The 20,402-nt window shown below is 42.3% G+C and overlaps 1 protein-coding gene across 4 annotated transcripts in view; it reads right to left on the bottom strand.

Moving 5' to 3' along the window:
- Positions 1-346: 346 nt before the first annotated feature.
- SLC22A15 (solute carrier family 22 member 15) overlaps positions 347-20,402 on the bottom strand; it is a 119,592-nt gene continuing 99,536 nt past the window's right edge. For 3 of the 4 annotated variants that reach the window (XM_055402725.2, XM_055402724.2, XM_088835612.1), the window contains 4 exons: positions 5,782-5,902; positions 4,209-4,281; positions 1,112-1,300; positions 347-569 (listed from right to left, as the gene is read on the bottom strand). In XM_055402725.2, coding sequence (XP_055258700.1) covers positions 480-569; positions 1,112-1,300; positions 4,209-4,281; positions 5,782-5,902 — 473 coding nt within the window. In that variant the 3' untranslated portion in view covers positions 347-479. Of the gene's footprint in view, positions 570-1,111; positions 1,301-4,204; positions 4,282-5,781; positions 5,903-20,402 lie in introns of all 4 variants that reach the window. The other variant, XR_016037261.1, reaches the window with a different exon arrangement.

Genomic DNA, 20,402 nt, shown 5'->3' with positions numbered 1-20,402 from the left:
TGGCACAAAAATGAATGCAATGCTAACATCAACTTGCCTCCAAAGATTCCTGGTGAGGAGCAATCCAGACGGGCAGATGTCACATCTGGTACACAGATTCCATCTTAATGGTGAGAAGAAATTTTACATATTTGCCTTTAGGTCACAATGAAGTTGAAAGGCAACATAATCAAACTTCTAGAAACAACTGAGCTTACCACTCTGGCATGCAGAATTGAGCAATCTGGCCAAAGGTCATGATTCTGCACTATATCTCAATTGTAGGCAAATTAATAGCTTTTCACTCAAGGCAGTGATGTCCAGTTCAAGGAAATCTCTTCTCCAACTTCCTTGGGGCCTATAAAACATTAGGCCACACTGAGTGCCTTCTGTTTGTTCAACCTTTTTTTCTACAGCTCTCTGCAGTTTCCCAGGAGTGCCTGCCCTCGACAGAGGCACAGAAGATGGTCCTCTGTTTCTGAGGAGGAACCTGGGGCTCCTCACTTGATCATCTGAGTCTCTTCATCCGCATCGTAAAACTCTTCCTCTTCGTCACTCTCGCTCCCTAAAGGGCTCTCCTTGTCCACAGACTAAAGCAGGAGAGAAGAAAACGGAAGGGAAATGGTGTCATGACATTTCTAAAATTAAATCACTGTCTAGCATTCAACTGACAAAGGTACTCTGATGACATTTATTCCCCTAAGAATTAGTCCCTAAAGTATTCTAAGAAAGCTAATGAATCATCTTTATTTCCCTGAAAATCAGCTGCAATTAGATCCCACCTTTGTTTTCCAGCATTTTTGCTCAGTTCTATTACTCTAACCAGGTGGCTTTCCAGGTGGCCCAGTGGTAAAGAATTTGCCTGCCAATGTAGGAGATGCAGCTTGGATCCTTGGGTTGGGAAAATCCCCTGGAGAAGGAAATGGCAACCTACTCCAGTATTCTTGCCTGAGAAATCCCAGTATTCTTGCCTGAGAAACAGAGAAGCCTGGCAGGCTATAGCCCATGGGGCTGCAAAGTCCATGTGACTGAGCACACACAGATTACTCTAACCAGACATTCTTTCTTTTTATTCCCCCCAAAACTGTCATCATGTAGTAAACCAGAATGATTAAGAACAATTGTGTCATACCTGAGGGGGATCCAAGGTCTGTAAAGATAATGCTTCCTCCCCTAGCCTCCGATACGAGTATACTTGAAGGTCAGAAAATGTCTCCAGCAATGGGCTGTTAAGGGTTTCTGGCAATAATAAACTCAGGAGGCCTGAGGTCAGCCCTGTGGCTCCAAAGACAATGAAGGGTAAAGACCACTGCACATACTTCTGTGGGGGCAGGGAGCGGAATGAAAACAAACAAAAACTCAGTGTTAGTTTCCTAGCAGATGACATCAGCAGTCTCATGACTGAGGACCTGCCATGTTTACTGTCCAGGTCCTGCTTTCCCACTAGAATATACCACACAGTCCTCCTTCTCTTCCCATAGAGAATTATCGGGGGAAACTAGAGTCAGCCCTCAGGCACAGAGATTCAACTGAGCAGATAAAAAGGACTTCCTGCTGTGGAGCAGAAGCAGCAGACTGTTTTATGCTCGGGGTGGGGGCTGTGGGGTAGGGGCAATGTAGACACAGGGCCAGGGTGCCTGGTGAGCCAGACACTCAGCTTCCACTTCAGGCGAGTGGCCTGTGACACAGTGATCTCCACGTGCAGGCAACACTGCAAATGAACTTTTAAAGTTCCCAGCCCTGGAACTGGCCAAACGGTCTCTCATACACGTGTGCTGATTCCCTAAGCACCAGAGCTGAGAGGCTTGGGGGTTAAAGGTGTAAACACCCTTAAATATTCAGGACTGATTTCCTTTAGGATGGACTGGTTGGATCTCCTTGCTGTTCAATGGACATGAGTTTGAGTAAACTCCGGGAGTTGGTGATGGACAGGGAAGCCTGGCGTGCTGTAGTCTATGGGGTCACAAAGAGTTGGACACGACTGAGTGTCTGAACTGAACTGAACACCCTGAAAAGGAAGAGAAAAGCCTAGAGAAACCTACACATATGGTTCTGGTATGCTAACAGGCTGATCCAACAGACATTCTCAGGAAAATTTAAATACAAACATATCATTTCAAAGATAACATCATGGTCCTTGCAGGACTGGGCTCAGGAGATTCCTGAACTGATTATCATTCCTAAATTCCTTCATGGGAACCACCTAGTTTTGTCATCTCTGGTTTGGGCTTCCAAATTCTGTGGCTAGTTAGAATGTCTGCTCTGGTCATCTTTTCCTGATTTTTCAAAGGTGATGACACGATGGGGGAGGAGAGGGAGGCATCGGGAGGAGGAGAGGGGGACTCTGGCCCTCTGCACGCAAACATGTGACCACACTGCAGGAGTGTGATTGAACCAAGGGGAACACTCGCCTCTCCTCAACTTAGCCGGACACAGGGGGAAACACCGTGTTGGGTTTTATAATGTTCTAGGACAGCCATCCAAAGCCGGCCATCTTTAATGTTAAACACCTAACGTTAGACACATTTTGCAGAATGGAACTAGTAAGACCTATAAGAAGGGTCTTGTGATCTAAAATTGAGTGTGAAACACGGAGAGATGTTTCAGGGCAGAGTCAATTCTTACTTCACGCTGGATCTGTTTCTTTGACTTGCTTTTCATTGCTTTTGTCATTATAATCATACGTAATTGCCTGCCTCAGAGAACCTTGAGCTTCTCAGGTGGCACTAGCAGCAAGGAACCTGCCTGCCAATGCAGGAGATGTAAGAGACACAGGTTCGATCCCTGAGTCAGGAAGATCCCCTGGAGAAGGGAATAGCTACTCACTCCAGAGTTCTTGCCTGGAGAAATCCAAGGACAGAGAAGCCTGGCGGGCTACGGTCCATAGGGTCACAAAGAGTCAGACATGACCGAAGCAATTTAGCATGGATGCAGCACACAAAGAACCTTGCTTGAGGGTTCAAGTGCCATCGTTCAACTCACAGAAAGATAATCTGACCCTGCCCGCCTGTGAACTGCTGCACGAAAGAAGAGATTAACACGTCCCCTCTCCAGGCTGGCCATTCTGGGAGATATCTGCAAGATTAATGGCCTTTTTATTTTATTTCTTCATCTCCCCCAACTCTGTGTTCTATGAAAGAACCTAGTGTTCAGACTCTGACAAGATGGTTCTATTGAGACATTAGTGGTTAACTGGCCTGTCACTCAGCAAGCAGAGCTTGGACTCAGTAACAGAGATACTCAGAAAAAGGAAGTGTATCCCACTTCCTCAAGAAAAGAAAAGGCAACAATGGCACTTCAGAAACATCCTATACTAGGGCGTGGTGCGGAGAAAGCAATGGCACCTCACTCCAGTACTCTTGCCTGGAAAATCCCATGGACGGAGGAGCCTGGTGGGCTGCAGTCCATGGGGTCGCTGAGGGTCAGACACGACTGAGCGACTTCACTTTCACTTTTCACTCTCATGCATTGGAGAAGGAAATGGCAACCCACTCCAGTGTTCTTGCCTGGAGAATCCCAGGGACAGGGGAGCCTGGTGGGCTTCCGTCTATGGGGTCGCACAGAGTTGGACACGACTGAAGTGACTTAGCAGCAGCAGGGCGTGATGAGTCGTAGCCTGAGTGATGAGTGGTTGTCTATAGAACAGGCTCACAGCCTCACATCAAACCTAGTCACATTTCAACAAGTCTTGGCTGGGAAAGTCCTAGAGAAGACCAACAGAGTCGTGCCCAAGGGGGCTCCATGGGATCTTTTGCAAAACATGGACATCTCAAGATGGGGTGGAATTTACACTATTCATATCTCCCTTTCACACGTTTCTCTTGTAACTTTCTTTTGCAAGTGGTATGCTGTGTTCGCCTCATTATTTAATACAGGGTACCACTGCCTAGCACATAAGGTTATGGTGAAGACTGCATGAGATGATGTATGTAAGAGGCTTAGCATAGAGTCCAGCACACAACAGAAACGTCGGAAACGCTCACTAATCTGCTAACTTACAAGCAGAGACAGGAAGGCTCAGGTTGGCATTAGCTGACTGCAATGAACACAGTCAATCCCTGGGAAGGGTCCATCTGCACTGACAGATCCTTAATCTAAAAGGCACAAGATTCACATTTGCATCAGGCTGATCTTCAGTGGCAGCTATTTGCTGCCTCTTTCTACTCAAGAGTACAAACATTTACAAAGCAGAGAATCAAGAAAAACAAAACTAAGAGGTACAAACCAACCAGTGAGGGGATGAAGGGAGCAATGATCCCACCAACTCGGGAGAACATGGAGCAAGTTCCAAGCCCAACATTCCTGTAAGGTATAAGAAAAAGCCAAAAAAAAAAAAAAAAACCAGTAAGTTCTAGGGGGACGATTTTAAGGCTCTAAGGGATAGTGGGCTCAGAATAACAAATCCCAAAGTGGAAGTACAGGATACTATAAGCAGTACTGCCCATTAGAACTTTCTATGATGCTGAAAATGTTCTGTAAGTTCCCTGTCCAACATGGAAGCCCCCAGACACATGCAGCTACTCAATGCTCAACGTAAGAATGAGGAACTGCACTCTTAATTAATTTAAACTTACATAGCCACATGCAAGATTGGACAATGCTGCTACAGAGGCTGGTGAAAAAATGAGCATGTGAATATTTCTTGTTAAATGTTCTCATGTTTTAGGTCTATTAGTTCAAATAGTCAAAGAGAAGCCAAGGCTTTATGGTCTGAAAAGTCTGTCCATTCTTTTAAACTCAACTAATTAGCTACAGAAGGATCAGACATTTAATAGGAACTGGCTGAACATATTTTCTCAGGAAACCAAGAACATTACCTTTTTGGGAGTGTGGGTATCAAGGAGTGGGGAGGAAATGAAAATGATTATAAGTAGTGTGATCATACAGCACCCTGTTATCCCAGCCGAATTGTTAACAAGTCCACTTTCACTCTAAAAAGTGTCCCCGTTTGGAACCAAATGGCCATCCTAGTTTTATAGGCAATAGCCAGAGAAAGCAGTTTCTAGGAATAACCAGGGAATGACAAGCCAATTGCGGACGATCTGATCTCTTACTGGGAAAAAGGTAGACAGAACCATTAGGCTTCTTGCATGGATGAAGGAAATGGAAGGATCCATTTGGAATGATCCTCAAGAAAGACTGGGAAAATGCTAAATGCGGAGCCAAGACCCAGCACACAGAGCCAGTTCTGCAAAGACTAAGCTGCATCTCTGCCCTTCAAATTAGGTTTGGTTTCTTGTTTTCAAACTTATTTTATGAGGAGAAACTTGGAAAGAAATATGTTGAGGCTTTTCTTGGTTTGTTTTTGAATATGTTATTTTTGATATAAGCATGTCCTTATTAAAAATTACTTTTAACATGTAAATATAATATTCACTTATAACTATAAAGGATTATCTCTTTTGAAATATGCATATTCTGTGCTAAAATACAGACTCTGTGATAACAGGGACCTTGTTCTCTGGTCCACTGTGTGCCTAACACAGGAGGGAGGGGTGTCTGAGTAACTCAAGTGACTGAAATAAAAACTCCATACGAGCACTATTTGGGGGATGGGATACGCTTAGTGTAGAGTAATTCTCTCACAAGATGGACAGGGAATTCAGCCAAAGATAAAACAACACTGTCCTCAGCTAATAGGGCAAGACTGAGCCTCCACAGGCCCTGGGTTCATGATTGCTTACTGTGTTGCTGCAGGCCCCACTGGCTGTGCTCTAGAAGTGAGGGCCAAGCCTCTGTCAATCCAAAAATCTACAACAAAATGCAGGAAATGGGAAGGAGAAGGCTGAGTGCAAGGCATACCTGATGACTGTGGGGTATAGCTCTGAGGTGTAGATATACACAATGTTGAAGGCAGCGCTGATGGTCAGCTTTCCCAGCAGGGACAAGGAATGGCTGTTTACCACTGCAAACACACCTGTGTCTGAGGAAGACAAGTGCCATACCTGTGAGGTCTTCGGTGGAGAAAAATCCCTCTGAATGACACACTTAATTCTGAAGGAGTAAGAGACATTCATGGTGATCTCAAGTAGCAAAGAGGTCGTATAACTGGACACACATGCAAAAGGTTTAGTCATCACAAACAGCACACAAAAAAATACTTCTCAGCATTTTGGCCAGCCCCAGGAAATCTTTCACAGTGGCTATCATGATGGGTGATTAAACCTGCACAACCTAAATGTCCATTGACAGATGAATGGATAAAGAAGATATATGTGTGTGTGTGTATTTACATATACAATGGAATGTTACTTTGTCATAAAAAATGCCATTTGCAGCAACATGGGCGGACCTAGAGACAATCATACTCAGACAAAGACAAATACCATATGATGTCACTTATATGTGGAATCTAAAATATGACACAAATGAACATACCTACAAAACAAAAACAGACTCACATATATAGAGAACAGACTTGTGGTTTCCAAGGATGAGGGTGGGGGAGGGGAAAATTGGGAGTTTGGGATTGTGTCCGTGCTCAGTCTCTCAGCTGTGTTAGGATTAGCAGACGCAGACAGTTATACAGAGGATGGATAAACAACAAGGTCTACTCTACAGCACAGGGAGCTATATTCAATATCCTGTGATAAACCATAATGGAAAGGAACGTGAAAAAGAATGTATAACTGAGTCACTTTGCTATACAGCAGAAATTAACACAACATTGTACATCAACTATATGTCAGTTAGATAAAAAAAAAACTGCATTCTTCAACGACAGAGCTCCCTGGAAATGTATGTACTGGAGTCAAGTAAGCTTCACAGAAGTCGTAAGTTCTACGGGTATTACCTTCCTCTCCTTTCTCCCCAACTTCATTCAACAATCAATGATGTAAAAGGCTGATCAGAATGACAAGCCCTGATACATGAGAGGAGTAAATTGCCCCAAACTCCTATCTTCAGTTTGTATTCGTTGGTGTTCCATTGCAAAGATAAGGAATAATCCCACTAAACTATTACCAGAAGATACACATTAATGCTCCTTAAAGAACAAGATTCTAAGTATGGAACTACTTTTCATTCTTCCTCCTCCCCAACTTCTTACTTGGATTACTAATCAATAATGATATTTGAGTTTCCTAATGTAACCTTTTTTTTAAACACACAGTACAAAAATACAGTTTATGCCAGTTCATTTCCCTATCAAAAATGCTGTCAATTGTCCAGTGGTTCTTTTTATTAATACTATTTTCTCTGGGATCTTACAATGTAATTATTCCTCAAAATTATTTAAACTCTTCCCTTCAGCAACCCACTAGCCTCCACCTTCAAAATAACAGTTTCCTCCTTCTACAAAAATACCAAAAATTCTCATCGGCTCCACTGCACTTTTCCTCACTTCACAATGAAACATCTCCAATGAGTGACTGCATCTGCCTTGTGACTCACTACAATGTGGCTTCCAATATCATCCTCTCCTGAAATTCCTGTTCTTGAAGGTCAACAGCAATGTCCTGATCACCAAAGTAATTGCTTCTCATTCTCCTTGACATTTCTGTGTAACAGAGCATGCCTGTCCCTTCCTTGGGACTGCATACGTGGCTCATCAAAACCATTCTTCCCTTAAATAACTCAAATGCAATATCCTCTCCTACCCTTGACTTTCATGGCCCCTATTCCCCAGTCCACACAACTGGCATGTTTCAGACGCTCTCTTGTCTGCCCCAAATATATTTTGACTTCTCTGAGGCTAAGGCTTTGTTTGTTTCTGTTTCCCTCACAGCACCTCCCATAGTCTGATGCACAGAGGTGCTCACTAAATATTTAATGAATGGATAAGTGTGAAGACTATGACAGGGATTAATTTAAGTGAAGAGCATCTGTGTTCATGTTCTCGCAATATCCGAAGAGAGAGGCACATAATACACCCCATTCCAAAATACAAGCTTCACATTCCCAGCTTGACTATGAAATAAATCTTCATCTACTTTAAAGATGGCGTTCTAAAGATGATGTTCTGAATGCAGTGGCCAAGCACTGCCAAACTTGACCATCTGGGGCCTGCTTCTCTTCTGCCAGGCTATTTGGAAGACTATGTCAGCGATTTTAAGTACTGAATATATTATTTCAAGCCATGAGGTGTTTGCTTCTGGAAAAAGAATCATGTTCAAGGTATAGGACTGGACTTTGATATCTAAAAAATTCAAATAAACCAATAATGAGGGCAAATTAAATTCATCAGTGATTTTTCAGGAAACCGGGCGAGTCAGGAAATGGTCTTGAGTGGTACTGAAGCAAACAGAAATGTGCACATTTGCTCGATTGCAAATGATCTCTGGGACTGTTTTCAACCCACACAGGATGGCATCTTTCAGAACAGTGCTGGAGACACTCTACAACATCTTTAAAACAGGTTAGGGGATTGCCATCCTGAAAACTAAATTCAAATAATATGTTGCAGAAGGTGACATCTAAACACCCACAAGATCCCAAGCTGAAAGACGTCTCCCTGGCAAGGTTCAGGACACTTTCAGCCATGGTCCATATGGGGAGTCGGCTCCAGCCACATACCCACACAGTGCTCCCATCAGCCTGACACCTCATCTGCTGCTTGAAACTTCCCCTCTATGTTCCTGCCAATGGAGTCTGCAGTGGCCACTTGAACACGGGGAAGCTCACTTTTCCCAAAGTAGCCCATCTCAATTTGAGACAGCTCTGATTACTACAAAAAGATTTCTTAGCCTTTTCCCTGTGGAGCTGCTGGGCTGTTGGTCATCATGAGTCAATGATGAGATAGGCTTTGCAGCCACTGGGCTGGTTCCCTGGATTTCTGACCTTGGTTCTTTATCTGAAAATGACATCATATATTATTGGCTATTTATGAATGTTCAAAGTGACTGCTGAGAAAAAAGAGTGTTTTAAAAGGAAAAATTAAGCTCAATTATCTCTGTGATGGAAAAAACAGAGAATTTTCAAAACACTTATATCCTTCAAAGTAATGAGCTTAAATGGAGAAGGCAATGGCACCCCACTCCAGTACTCTTGCCTGGAAAATCCCATGGATGGAGGAGCCTGGTAGGCTGCAATCCATGGGGTCGCTGGGAGTCGGACACGACTGAGTGACTTCACTTTCACTTTTCACTTTCATGCATTGGAGAAGGAAATGGCAACCCACTCCAGTGTTCTTGCCTGGAGAATCCCAGGGACGGGGGAGCCTGGTGGGCTGCCGTCTATGGGGTCGCACAGAGTTGGACACAACTGAAGCAACTTAGCAGCAATGAGCTTAAAAGGCTTTAAGTTGATTCCAATGATGTAGCTACTAAGGATGTCATTTTCAGAACTAGTTATCTGAAGTTTTCTCAGAGTCCATTGGGGTCACCAGAATACATATCTCAGTATATTATAGTCACATTGCACTGACCCAAAGAGTAAAAGTTCAACTTTATCATCCACTTCATTCACTGGGTGATTACAGTAAATTTCTACTATTTGTGAATATGCTAAAAATCTATTTTGTGAATATGTTAAAAATCTATCAGAGAGCTCTAATGCTTCTGAAATTCATCCATGACCCTGCATGTATCAGAAGGTTGTAGCTTCTTCCTTTGCTGTTGGTGAGTAATTCATTGTATGGATATAACACAATTTGTTTACCCATTCCTCAGCTGGGGCGCATTTGGGAACTATTATATACTATGAACATTTTTATCAAAGATCCTACTGGGTATATAGGAAGTCCTATACATTCACTCTTATGCCAATACCATACTTACTATTGTTTTTTTTTTTTTCCTTTTTCTTGTTTTTAGGCCACACTCCGTGGTTTGTGGGATCTTAGTTCCCCAACCAGGGGTTAAACTCTGGCTACTGAAGAGAAAGAGCTATATCTTAACCACTGGACCACCAGGGAATCCCCCATGTTGTTATACAACTATATACAAACTTGTTAATACAAGTTTGTAATAAGTTTCAAAATCAGGTAGGATAAAATCCTCCAACTTAATTTTTCTTGATAAAAAATTATTTTGGATATAATTTGCATTTCCATAAAAAATTTTAGTATTAACTTGTCAATATGTATCAACAAAAAGAAACCTGATAGAAATTTTACTGGGATTGTGCTAAAGATAGATTGATGTGGGGAGAACTTGACATCTTGCATAGTATTTCCTGATCCTTGAGTATAGTAAACTCTTCATTTATTTTATTATTACCATTACCATCAATTCATGTATTTAGTCTTCAATTTCTCTCAGTGTTTTATATTTTATAGTTTTATACAGGTTTTATACATATTTTTAAAATTCTATTCCTAAATATTTAATATTTTTTCAAAATGTCTGCCTTGTTTCAATTTTTTGTTTATTGCTGCTGCAGCTGCTAAGTCGCATCAGTCGTGTCCGACTCTATGTGACCCCATAGACAGCAGCCCACCAGGCTCCCCCGTCCCTGGGATTCTCCAGGCAAGAACACTGGAGTGGGTTGCCATTTCCTTCTCCAATGCACAAAAGTGAAAATGAAGTCACTCAGTCATGTCTAACTCTTAGTGACCCCATGGACTGCAGCCTACCAGGCTCCTCGGTCCATGGGATTTTCCAGGCAAGAGTACTGGAGTGGGTTGCTAGTGCCTTCTCCGTGTTTATTGCTAATATACAGAAATAAAACTGCACCAAAGACTGCTAAATTCATTTATTTATTCTAATAGATTTTTTTTTAGGATTTTCTATGGAGACAATCATGTAGTCTTATGAATAAAGACAATTTTACTTCTTTCTTTTCAATTTGGATCCCCCTGGGCTTTACTGGTGGCTCAGAGGTTAAAGCATCTGCCTCCAATGTGGGAGACCTGGGTTCGATCCCTGGGGCGGGAAGATCCACTGGAGAAGGAAATGGTAACCCACTCCAGTATTCTTGCCTGGAGAATCCCATGGACGGAGAAGGCTGGTAGGCTACAGTCCACGGGGTCGCAAAGAGTCGGATACGACTGAGTGACGGAACGGAATTTCTTTTTAATTGCCTCACAGTATTTGCTGCTGCTGCTGCTGCTAAGTCACTTCAGTCGTGTCCGACTCTGTATTTGCTAGCAATTTCCATAATTTCAGTAAAATGCTCCAAAGAAGTGGCAATCCTTGCCTTGTTCCCTGATCTTAGGGAACAATAATTTAGCTTTTCACCATTAAATGTGATGTTAGCTATAGGTTTTCTCTTATCAGGCTAAGGAAAATTCTAGTTGCTGTGAGTTTTATACTATTGTCTTTTTATTCATTCTTAAAAATCTTTAATTGGAGGATAATTTCTTTACAATGCTGTGTTGGTTTCTGTCTTACATCAGCATAAATCAGCCATAGTATACACATGTCCCTTCTCTCCTGGGCCTCTCTCCCACCCCTGACCCCACCCCACCCCACCTTTCTAGGTTAATTGTCACAGAGCACCATGATGAGCTCCCTGCCTTATATGGCAAATTTCCACTCCAGTGTTCTTGCCCGGAGAATCCCCAAGGACAGTGGAGCCTGGCAGGCTACAGTCCATGGGGTGGCAAAGAGCTGGACACAACTGAGCAACTCAGCACAGCACAGCATCTATTTCACATATGGTAATGTATGCATGGGGATGGTCTTGGTCCCTGTCTCCTGTACAATGTCACGAACCTCCGTCCAGAGTTCATCAGGCACTCTATCTATCAGATCTAGTCCCTTAAATCTATTTCTCACTTTCACTGTATAATCATAAGGGATTTGATTTAGGTCATATCTGAATGGTCTCGTGGTTTTCCCTACTTTCTTCAACTGAAGTCTGAATCTGGCAATAAGCAGTTCATGATCTGAGCCAAGGTCAGCTCCTGGTCTTGTTTTTGCTAACTGTATAGAGCTTCTCCATCTTTGGCTGCAGAGAATATAATCAATCTGGTGTTGACCATCTGGTGCTGTCCATGTGTAGAGTCTTCTCTTGTGTTGTTGGAAGAGGGTGTTTGCTATGACCAGTGCGTTCTCTTGGCAAAACTCTGTTAGCCTTTGCTTCATTCCGTGCTCCAAGGCCAAATTTGCCTGTTACTCCAGGTGTTTCTTGACTTCCTACTTTTGCATTCCAGTGCCCTATAATGAAAACGACATCTTTTTTGGGTGTTGGTTCTAAGGTCTTGTAGGTCTTCATAGAACCGTTCAACTTTGGCTTCTTCAGCGTTACTGGTTGGGGCATAGGCTTGGATTACTGTAATATTGAATGGTTTGCCTTGGAAATGAACAGAAATCATTCTGTCGTTGCATAAGATTGCATCCAAGTACTGCATTTCGGACTATTTTGTTGACCATGATGGCTACTCCATTTCTTCTAAGGGATTCCTGCCCACAGTAGTAGATATAATGGTCATCTGAGTTAAATTCACCCATTCCAGTCCATTTTAGTTCACTGATTCCTAGAATGTCTACATTCACTCTTGCCATCTCCTGTTTGACCACTTCCAATTTGCCTTGGTTCATGGACCTAACATTCCAGGTTCCTATGCAATATTGCTCTTTATAGCATTGGACCTTGCTTCTATCACCAGTCACATCCACAACTGGGTATTGGTTCTGCTTTGGCTCCATCCCTTCATTCTTTCTGGAGTTATTTTTCCACTGATCTCCAGTAGCATACTGGGCACCTACCGACCTGGGGAATTCCTCATTCAGTATCCTACCATTTTGCATTTTGATACTGTTCATGGGGTTCTCAAGGCAAGTGTATTGAAGTGGTTTGCCATTCCCTTCTCCAGTGGACCACTGTGAAAAGAAGAGAAGCGAAAGGCAAAGGAGAAAAGGAAAGATATAAGCATCTGAATGCAGAGTTCCAAAGAACAGCAAGGAGAGATAAGAAAGCCTTCCTCAGCGATCAGTGCAAAGAAATAGAGGAAAACAACAGAATAGGAAAAACAAGAGATCTCTTCAAGAAAATTAGAGATACCAAGGGAACATTTCATGCAAAGATGGGCTCGATAAAGGACAGAAATGGTATGGACCTAACAGAAGCAGAAGATATTAAGAAGAGGTGGCAAGAATACACGGAAGAACTGTACAAAAAAGATCTTCACGACCAAGATAATCATGATGGCGTGATCACTCACCTAGAGCCAGATATCTTAGAATGTGAAGTCAAGTGGGCCTTAGAAAGCATCACTACGAACAAAGTTAGTGGAGGTGATGGAATTCCAGTTGAGCTATTTAAAATCTTGAAAGATGATGCTGTGAAAGTGCTGCACTCAATATGCCAGCAGATTTGGAAAACTCAGAAGTGGCCACAGGACTGGAAAAGGTCAGTCTTCATTCCAATCCCAAAGAAAGGCAATGCCAAAGAATGCGCAAACTACCGCACAATTGCACTCATCTCACACGCTAGTAAAGTCATGCTCAAAATTCTCCAAGCCAGGCTTCAGCAATATGTGAACCGTGAACTTGCAGATGTTCAAGCAGGTTTTAGAAAAGGCAGAGGCACCAGAGATCAAATTGCCAACATCCGCTGGATCATGGAGAAAGCAAGAGAGTTTCAGAAAAACATCTATTTCTGCTTCATTGACTATGCCAAAGCCTTTGACTGTGTGGATCACAAGAAACTGTGGAAAATTCTGAAAGAGATGGGAATACCAGACCACCTGACCTGCCTCTTGAGAAACGTGTATGCAGGTCAGGAAGCAACAGTCAGAACTGGACATGGAACAACAGACTTGTTCCAAATAGGAAAAGGAGTACGTCAAGGTTGTATACTGTCACCCTGCTTATTTAACTTATATGCAGAGTACGTCTCGAGGAACACTGGGCTGGAAGAAGCACAAGCTGGAATCAAGACTGCCAGGAGAAATATCAATAACCTCAGATATGCACATGACACCACCCTTATGGCAGAAAGTGAAGAGGAACTAAAATGCCTCTTGATGAAAGTGAAAGAGGAGAGTGGAAAGGTTGGCTTGAAGCTCAACATTCAGAAAACAAAGATCATGGCATCTGGTCCCATCACTTCATGGGAAATAGATGGGGAAACAGTGGAAACAGTGTTAGACTTTATTTCTGGGGGCTCCAAAATCACTGCAGATGCTGATTGCAGCCATGAAATTAAAAGACGCTTGCTCCTTGGAAGGAAAGTTATGACCAACCTAGATAGCATATTGAAAAGCAGAGACATTACTTTGCCAACCAATGTCCATCTAGTCAAGGCTATGGTTTTTCCCGTGGTCATGTATGGATGTGAGAGTTGGACTGTGAAGAAAGTTGATCGCCGAAGAACTGATGCTTTTGTACTGTGGTGTTGGAGAAGACTCTTGAGAGTCCCTTGGACTGCAAGGAGATCCAACCAGTCCATTCTAGAGGAGATCAGTCCTGGGTGTTCATTGGAAGGACTGATGCTAAAGCTGAAACTGCAATACTTTGGCCACCTCATGCGACGAGTTGACTCACTGGAAAAGAGTCTGATGCTAGGAGGGATTGGGGGTGGGAGGAGAAGGGGACGACGGAGAATGAGATGGCTGGATGGCATCACCAACTCGATGGACATGAGTTTGAGTGAACTCCGGGAGTTGGTAATGGACAGGGAGGCCTGGCGTGCTGTGATTCATGGGGTCGCAAAGAGTCGGACACGACTGAGTGACTGAACTGAATAATAAGTGATGTCAAGCATTTTTTTCATGTATTTATGAGCCATCTGTATGACTTCTTTGGAAAAATGTCTGTTTAGGTCTTCTGCCCATATTTTGATTGGGTTGTTTGTTTTTCTTAATTAAGCTGCATGAGCTGCTTGTATATTTTAGAGATTAATCCTTTGTCAGTTGCTTCATTTGCAATTATTTTTACCCATTCTGAGAGCTGTCTTTTCATCCGTTTATGGTTTCCTTTGTTGTGCAAAAGCTTTTAAGTAGGTCCCATTTGTTTATTTTTGTTTTTATTTCCATAATGTAAAGAATGGGTGTTGAAGTCTGACAAGTGCTTTTCCTACTTGTATTGAGAGGATCATATGGTTTGTTTTTCCTTTTGGTCTTTTAATATGGTGAATAACACTGATTAGCTTTTCAATGTTAAGCCAACATTGCATTTGTGGGATAAATTCTGCTTGATCATAATGCATTACCCTTTTTATTTATTGCTGAATTGAATTTGCTAATATTTAGGTAACGATTCCTGTATCTGTATTAATGACAGATCCTGGCCTGCAGTTTTCCTATGTCTTTGTTTGGTTTTAGTGTTAGGGTTATTGCTGGCCTCACACACTGGGTTGAAAGAATTTTTTTATTTTCTGAAAGAATGTGTAGAATTATATTATCTCTTCCTTATGTGTTTCATAATTTACCAGTGTTTATAATTATGTGTTTCGTAATTCCAGCCATCTGGGCCTGGAATTCTCTTTGTGGAAACGTTTTAAACTACCAGTTAGATACCTTTGTTGGATAAAGTGGCTATTCAGCTTATCTTTGTTTCTGTACAATTTGGTAGTTTGTATCTTTCAAGGAATTTATCCATTTTGCCTAAGTCAAACTTATTGGCATAAAAGTGTTTATGCCAATTTATGCCAAAAATATCTCCTTATAAAAAGCCTACAATTTCTTCAGTGATGCCCCTCTTTCATTCCTGATATTGGTAATTTGTGTCCTCTTTCTTTTTCTAGTTTCAGTTCAGTTCAGTCACTCAGTCATGTCCGACTCTTTGCGACCCCATGAACCGTAGCACGCCAGGCCTCCCTATCATCAACTCCCGAAGTCCACCCAAACCCATGTCCATCGTGTCAGTGATGCCATCCAACCATCTCATCCTCCATCATCCCCTTCTCCTCCTTCCCTCAACCTTTCCTAGCAATAGGGTCTTTTCAAATGAGTCAGCTCTTTGCATCAGGTGGCCAAAGTATTGGAGCTTCAGCCTCAACATCAGTCCTTCCAATGAACACCCAGGACTGATTTCCTTTAGAATGGACTGGTTGGATCTCCTTGCTGTCCAAGGGACTCTCAAGAGTCTTCTCCAACACCACAGTTCAAAAGCATCAATTCTTTGGGGCTCAGCTTTCTTTATAGTCCAACTCTCACATCCATACATGACCAATGGAAAAACCCCAGTCTTGACTAGATGGACCTTTGTTGGCAAAGTAATGTCTCTGCTTTTCAATATGCTGTCTAGGTTGGTCATAAATTTCCTTCCAAGGAGCAAGCGTCTTTTAATTTCATGGCTGCAGTCACTATCTGCAGTGATTTTGGAGCCAAGAAAAATAGTCAGCCACTGTTTCCCCATCTATTTCCCATGAAGTGGTGGGACCGGATGCCATGATCTTAATTTTCTGAATGTTGAGCTTTCAGCCAACTTTTTCACTCTTCTCTTTCACTTTCATCAAGAGGCTCTTTAGTTCTTCTTCACTTTCTGCCATAAAGGTGGTGTTATCTGCATATCTGAGGTTATTGATATGTCTCAAGGCAATCTTGATGCCAGCTTGTGCTTCCTCCAGCCCAGCGTTTCTCATGATGTACTCTGCATATAAGTTAAATAAGCAGGGTGACAATATACAGCCTTGACATACTCTTTTTCCTATTTGGAACCAGTCTGTTGTTCCATGGCCAGTTCTAACTGTTGCTTCCTGACCTGTATACAGGTTTCTCAAGAGGCAGGTCAGGTGGTCTGGTGTTCCCATCTCTTTCAGAATTTTCCACAGTTTATTGTGATCCACACAGTCAAAGGCTTTGGCATAGTCAACGAAGCAGAAATAGATGTTTAGCTAGAGGTTTATTGATTTTATTGATCTCAAAAAACCAGCTTTTGGTTTTCATTGGTTTTTCTCTGTTATCCTCCTGTTTATATTTTATTGATTTTTACTTTTACATTTATTATTTCTTTCCTTTTGCTTTCTTTGTGTTTGTCAGTCTTTTTTTTTTTTCCAATTTGCCTTCTATTTTCTTAAGGGAGATGCTTAGATAACTGATTTGAAAACTTCCTTTTAAAAAGTTTGTTATTTTTGGCTGTACTGGGTCTTTGCTGCTGCACGTGCACTTTCCCTAGTTGCAGTGAGACGGGTAACTCTTGTTTGGAGCATGGGCTCTAGGCACGCCAGGCTTTAGTCAGTTGTGGCACACGGGCTTAGTAGACCCACAGAGTGTGGGATCCTCTTGAACCAGGGATTGATCCCACGACTTCTGCATTGGCGGGCAGATTCTTAACCACTGGACCATGAGGGAAGTCCCCTCTGATACATTTTTTAACTACACTAATTTCCCTCCAAACACTGCGTTACTGCATCCCACAAATGTGATACACTGCACTTTGATTGTTTATTTTAAAATATGTTCTAATTTCCTTTCTGATTGCTTCTTTGACCCATGTTTTTTTTTGAAGAATGGTTTTTAAATCCAGGATTTGACGATTTCCTTATATCTTTCTACTGCTGACTTCTAGTTTAATTCCCCTTTGGTCAAATAATTCATTTTGTTCAATCCTTTTAAATTTGTTGAAACATGTTTCATGGCCCAGAGCACAGTCTCTTGGTACGTGTTCTAGGTGCACGTTCCAGACAGAATGCATATGCTGCCGTTTTAGGGATGTGTGCTTGATAAATGTCAATTAGTTCATGTTGGCGGTTTAAGTCTCAACATGCTAATTCTTTTCTGTCTACTTTTTCTATCAGTCATTGAGTCATAAATATCCAATTACAAGGTTGGATTTGTCTATTTCTCCTCCCAGTTCTGTCCATTTTGCTTCCTGAACTTTGATTCTGTTATCAGATGCACACACAATCAGGACTGTAACATCTTTCTGATGAACTGACCACTTTTTCATTAAGCATTTATAGTTCTCATCAAATCTGGAAAGCAGTCGACCATAATTTTTGCAAGTATCTTTTTTTTTTTTTTTTAACTTTCTCCTTCTCAGATTCCAACTGCATACATGTTGGGTTTGGTGTTGTCCTATAACTTTTGTTTGTTTCATCCTGGAGTGTGTTCTGCTATGTCTTCCTCACTGATTTTTTAAAAAATTTAACTAATTTACTTTTGGCTGCACTGGGTCCTCACTGCTGTACTTGGGCTCTCTCTGGTTGTGGTGAGCAGGCTTCTCATTGTGGTGGCTTCTCTGGCTGCAGAGCACAGGCTCTAGGTGTGTGGGCTTCAGCAGTTGCAGCTCACGGGCTCAGCGGTCGTGGTGCATGGGCTGAGTTGTTCTGCAGCATGTGGGAACTTCCCAGACCAGGGAATTGAACCTGTGTCCCCCGCACTGGCAGGCGGACTCCTGACTGCTGGACCACCAGGGAAGTCCCCTCCTCATTCATCTTTGTCTGTTTTTCATCTCAGTCACTGCTTTTATTTTCATATAATGTATGTTTCATCTCTAGATGTAACGTATGCCTCTTTTTCTACCTTCTATTTCTCTGCCCATTATGATCATGCTTTCTTCTGTCTTTGTAAACAAATGGCATACATTTGTAATGGCTGTTTTAAGGTTCCTGCCTCCTCATCCTATTATCTGTGCCATTTTTTGGTTCTGTTTCTACTGACATTTCCCCTTGTTGTGGGAGATACTTTCCTGCTTATTTGAACACCTGGTAACACTGACTGATGCCATAGGTTATGAATGTTACACTGTTAAGTGCCAGATTATGTCATATTCCTTTACATATTGATGCTCTGCTTCCTAGAAAGTAGTTAAGTGACTTGGAATCACCTTATCCTCTGAGTGTTTTAAGCACTTAGAGCAGGCTCTGCTATAGCAGAATAGCCTATAATGTAGGGTTACTTTGACCCAGGAAGTCTACCCAATGCTCCACATTTGGCTAAAGAGAACACAAACCAGGCGTGGCCCTACGTTCCAAGATTTGTTCTACTTGTTCCTTTCTGTTTCAGCCTCAGGAGCTTCCTCAAATACATGCCAGATCGGAAAGCAGCCAAGGGCTCAGAGATCTTCTGCGGATCTCTGGGGTTCTCCCTAAATAGATCTTCCTCCTCTCCAGGATTTTGCCCAGAAAATTCCAGCTATATTGGCCTTCCCAAACTTTACTATCCATCTTCTCAATTCGGCTCCTGCTTGACAGGCAGATTCTTTACTGTCTGAGCCACCAGGGAAGCCCTTAATCAAGGATAGAGATCAGGTAAAATAAATGACAAAATCTGTGGAATAAATGAGTGACTACTTGGTAACACTGCCCCCAGGGGAGAACATCTACTTAGAAGCCAACCAGGGTGCAAATAGGTACTGAACAGAACACAGGCTAAGGAACGCCAAGCAATCTATTTTCTAGCTTACTGGCTGTCTCTTCTAGAGGCACACCTATGTCTGTGCCTCAGACACTGAGCGCCACGATCATACGCAGAGGCTAAAAAAGAGCTGGGAGGTAGAGGGCCACCTAAGTTGGCAGAAAGGAAGGAGTGAATGTATGCTTGATAAGGAAAAGTGAGGGCAAATGAGCAGAAAAGCAGTAAGAAAGTGAGTGGTCACCAAGCTCACACAAAAGATGTTAACAGAAGTTTTTGAATGGCCAGGTCTCTTTCTTCATATACATTTACTGGAACTTTCATAACAGGTAGCCTAAACCTCAGCCCTTTGAAAAAAACTGATCTTTAAAAGAAAGCCATCAGAATATTTTAAAGAGTAAATATGAAAGGTTCAAAGAAAGTTTAAAGAACAAATATTTTTAGCTCAAAGCAGAGAAGACTCAGGAATAGCTTAGATGACTCCCTGCAAAGACAGAAAGGATTATGCAAAAAAAAAGGGGTGACCATATGTTCACTATCTCTAGTGATGAATAAAATGAAAGGAAACGGGCTCAGCTGTAGTGGAAAAGGCTCATTCTAACACTGCAATGGCTATTAAAAATATAGACAATTTGCTAAGGAACATTACGGAATGTCTTTCTCTGGAAATCTTCAAAAATAGACAACATCCACTTTTCTAAGTATGTCAGAGGCATCCTATTCCTGGGGCACAGGTGTGTGAGACTCTGCTGTGCTATGTTACTCAGCGTCCACCAAGGGCACGAGCCGTGAGGGGCTCAGTGGCTCCCTTAGGACAGAGAGGAAGTGAGCAGACAGTGATGGCCAGTCTAGCCCAGAGACCACAGATCTGCATTCCCTTTGGCTCTGTGTAGAAAGAGCTCTGTACAGAGTCCCACTGTGTGGGTTACCTGGAATTCAGATATGTGGGAGAGAGAAAAGACATGAAATAGCCAGGCTTGCCTAAGGTGTGGCAGCTTATAGATGCCTTTATAGAGTAACAAGAAAAAGTTTGTCTAAGAGATGATTACAGGTGGAAAACACCTGAATTTCCAGGTAGTCCATGAAATGCAGAATCTGTTGAACTGAAAACTGCAATGATGTGAAGCCCATCAGTGTCTACTATAAGGCTGCTCTAAATGCTGAGTAAAATCCTAACTAGAACCAACAGTGGTCTGGTTTAAGGCACAGAAACTCAGGCAGCAGCCTACAGCACAGCAGGTATACTGGAAGCTGCAGAACGAGGACACGTGGCCGTGGCGTCCTCAGTGACCCTCGAAGA

Source organism: Moschus berezovskii, chromosome 4 (genome assembly GCF_049115385.1).
Source record: "Moschus berezovskii isolate FMDL1 chromosome 4, NW_MosBer_1.0, whole genome shotgun sequence".
Classification (NCBI taxonomy): domain Eukaryota; kingdom Metazoa; phylum Chordata; class Mammalia; order Artiodactyla; family Moschidae; genus Moschus; species Moschus berezovskii.
The sequence above is the reverse complement of the archived record's forward strand: the minus strand, read 5'-3'. Positions and strand labels throughout refer to the sequence as shown.